The sequence below is a fragment of the Micropterus dolomieu genome, unplaced genomic scaffold (assembly GCF_021292245.1).
Source record: "Micropterus dolomieu isolate WLL.071019.BEF.003 ecotype Adirondacks unplaced genomic scaffold, ASM2129224v1 scaffold_74, whole genome shotgun sequence".
Taxonomy (NCBI): Eukaryota; Metazoa; Chordata; class Actinopteri; order Centrarchiformes; family Centrarchidae; genus Micropterus; species Micropterus dolomieu.
The window spans coordinates 8,210-11,249 of record NW_025744074.1 but is presented as its reverse complement, the minus strand read 5'-3'; the positions used below and the strand labels follow the sequence as shown (position 1 = coordinate 11,249).

Here is a 3,040-nt window from a genome sequence, read left to right as displayed (position 1 = left end):
AAAATATTGACGTAGTAGTGCGTAAATGTTCAGAGTATGAAGAATATATGAATATGTGTGACAAAAGATAAAGATTGTCCATAATGTAATGTGTCAAGTAAGACAATACGTTATTGTGTCTATGGGGCAGGATAAGAGTCGGTGTTAGGGGGGTCCTGGGCCTCTTTGCAGACAGGAGGAAACTGTTCTTGTGGTGTGAAATTTTACTCTTGACGGGCCACGATCAAAATAACACAGACGAGACAAGAAAACTGGGGAATAAATCCACTGGAGTTGTTCCTCTGATGTTCATCATCTCTTCTGTGGTGAGAGAGCCCTGGGAACTATGGCAGAACACGAAATTAACAAACAAAACAAGACAAAGCGGTGCACACCTACACACCGAGAAGATTGTAAAATGTTAACTACAACTGGACCAACGCACCAAATGGGATTATATATTTATTGAGCTCACTTACACTGCACATGAAGTTGCTTTGACAAAAGAAAGTATAATTTCCATTATTTGCTGTGTTGGTCTTAATAAAATATCGAATAAATGTCTGTACTGTTATTAATGATTTCTCAGTTTATTGCACATGTTTACTGGACAGAATCCAATCAGGAGCTCTGAGACAGATGCAGCACTCAAATCAGTGATTCCACTGTAATAGTGTGTGCGTAATGTAATATAGCTCCTCAGCAAACACAGCTGGTTGCACACTCAGAGATTATGTACACAGTATAATACCTCAAGGCTGATTTTATATGAGCTTCTTGAATATCTGAAGAGGGCAGGAAACACAGAGAGACTTTCAAATGTCTTCTGTTGTTTCAGCTTCACAATCTGTTCACTTCAATCTTTTGTTTTAAGTGGAAGGAGTCAGGCCTTGCACATGTCAAATCTACATGATTCTGACTCTGCTATTATGTACCAGGCCTCTTTCACAGCAGACATTTTGACTTGTCTTAGTATGAAATGCACAGGTGTTACTAATACCTTTAATGATGACTCCATTGTGACGGTGTGTCAGTATGGCAGCATGCACAGAATGGCATGTTCAGAGATTTGAATTGTAGCCAGCATCTCAGAAACGTATTTTGGTTCTACTCTCCCATTAGTTCAGTTGAATCTTTAGTGTCCCTCATGGGAAATTTGGCTTGCAACATGGCAAAAAAACAGATTTATCAAAACAAACACATCAAACAGTGAAAAGAATTAAAAAGGATTACAAACAAATAAGTACAATTTAATTAAAGTAATGAAAACCAATAAAAAAAGAACAAGTTATAAAAGAAAACAATGGGACAGGGCTTGTGTCACAGTACTATAGGGCTGCTAACTACAGAGGACAGAGCACATACATAAGTGTTTGAATCTATTGGACTTGCCATTTTGGAATCTATACCTCCACCCTACTGGGAGCAGCTCAATCTCTTCATTTAAGGGGTGGTATATCAACGGCTTTATGTTTCTCTTTTGCCAGTCAGTGTATAGAGCTTTAACTTAAGTAAAAGTAGCAATACAATGTTAAAATACTATGTTACTCAGAATCTCATAAACGATATTACTGGAATATAATTATTGATGTATTAATGTGTACGTCACTATAACGTTGCAGCTGGTAAAGCTGGGGCTAATTGTAATTACTTTATATACTGCTGGGTAGCTTAGCCTATAATAATACATCATTATTTATCAATTGATCTATATTTTGTATTATTAATCTGATTCTGCAATTTAACTTATAACTAAATTTATGGAATAAAAACAAGTACAATATTTGCCAAAATGTAGTGGAATGAAAGTATAAAGTAGCATAAAATAGAAAATACTCAAGTACCTCAGAATTTCCTCAAACACTTAAGTAGGCTAAAATGTAATTATTTTCCACGACCCATATAGAGCTGCTCACTTACCATCTTTCTAGAAGCTATTCTGTTGGTTTTTGTTGATGCCTTTTTAGGTTTTGTCTATGTCATCAGACCAAATGTATAAATCTATCAAATCTACACAATCTATAAAATATCTGTTTCTAGTCAATGTTAAAAACAGTTAGCTTCCTTCAGACTTTTTTTGTGTATGTATTTGAATCCTTTTGCAAGTCTAGTCTCTTATATAATATAATATAATATAATATATAGAAATATAAGTGCTATTCCATCACAATAATGTCTTTAAAACTTATTTCCCCGCAGCTCTGCTTTGGGGGCACCTCATTGGCTGACGGCTGTTGCTATGACATCGCCGCTGCAGACGCTTCAGAGTGAAGCATTGTGGGATACACACAACATTTTTTGGATGCTTTGAACAGAAAACATCGATTTCAAGTTTAAATAATTAAACGCCATCAAGATGAAGGTTGGTACCAGTGAATTCATTTAAAATACCAGCATTACTTCTGTTTTTATGATTCCAATGTTGAGATTTAGCACGCGCCTTCAGCCAGCTAGCTAACCTAGCTATGTGCTAACGGTAGCGTTAATTAATTAGGAGACAAACCAAGCTAATGTAAAGTTAACGTTTCAGGTAACGTTAGTGAAACCAGCCTGTTGGCTACAACGTAAACTAAAGCTAACTAACGAATTACGTTTTAGGTGTGTTATCTGACACTTTTTCCAACTCGGAATAACGACTGAGGTCGTTAAAAAGACCATGCATTTTATAAAGACAACAGGAAAACATAGCCTCACGTTAATGTTTCGCTAGCTGATGGCCAGAATAATCATAACTCCGTTTGTCATTTTTTTTGCAACTAAGATAATGTTAGTGGCCGTCATCAACAGCTTAGATTTAGGTAATATCCGACAGTTAAACTAATTTGAGCATTATAAATCACCAGTAAGGTCATTAGATTTAGGCTATGTGAAGAATCAAATGTGTGTCACTGTGTACTACGTTACACTGAACATCCTATAGCGCTAGATACATTTTATTGCACACCTGTTGCAGATAACATACTAGGGTAGTTGCAGTCACTGTCTGCAAATGTTTGAGTCTCCCAAACACTGGATCCTGCTCTTCCCATAATGCAACTTGACACTGTCTTTATTAGATCTT

At 36.2% G+C, this 3,040-nt stretch overlaps 1 protein-coding gene across 1 annotated transcript in view; it reads left to right on the top strand.

Annotated features, from left to right (window-relative positions):
- Nucleotides 1–2,286: 2,286 nt before the first annotated feature.
- Nucleotides 2,287–3,040, top strand: part of LOC123967139 (WD repeat-containing protein 19-like) — a gene marked incomplete at its 3' end in the record, with an annotated part of 8,666 nt that continues 7,912 nt past the window's right edge. The window contains exon 1 of the mRNA XM_046043160.1: nucleotides 2,287–2,341. Within this exon, the coding sequence (XP_045899116.1) occupies nucleotides 2,336–2,341 (6 nt within the window). The remainder of the gene's footprint in view (nucleotides 2,342–3,040) is intronic.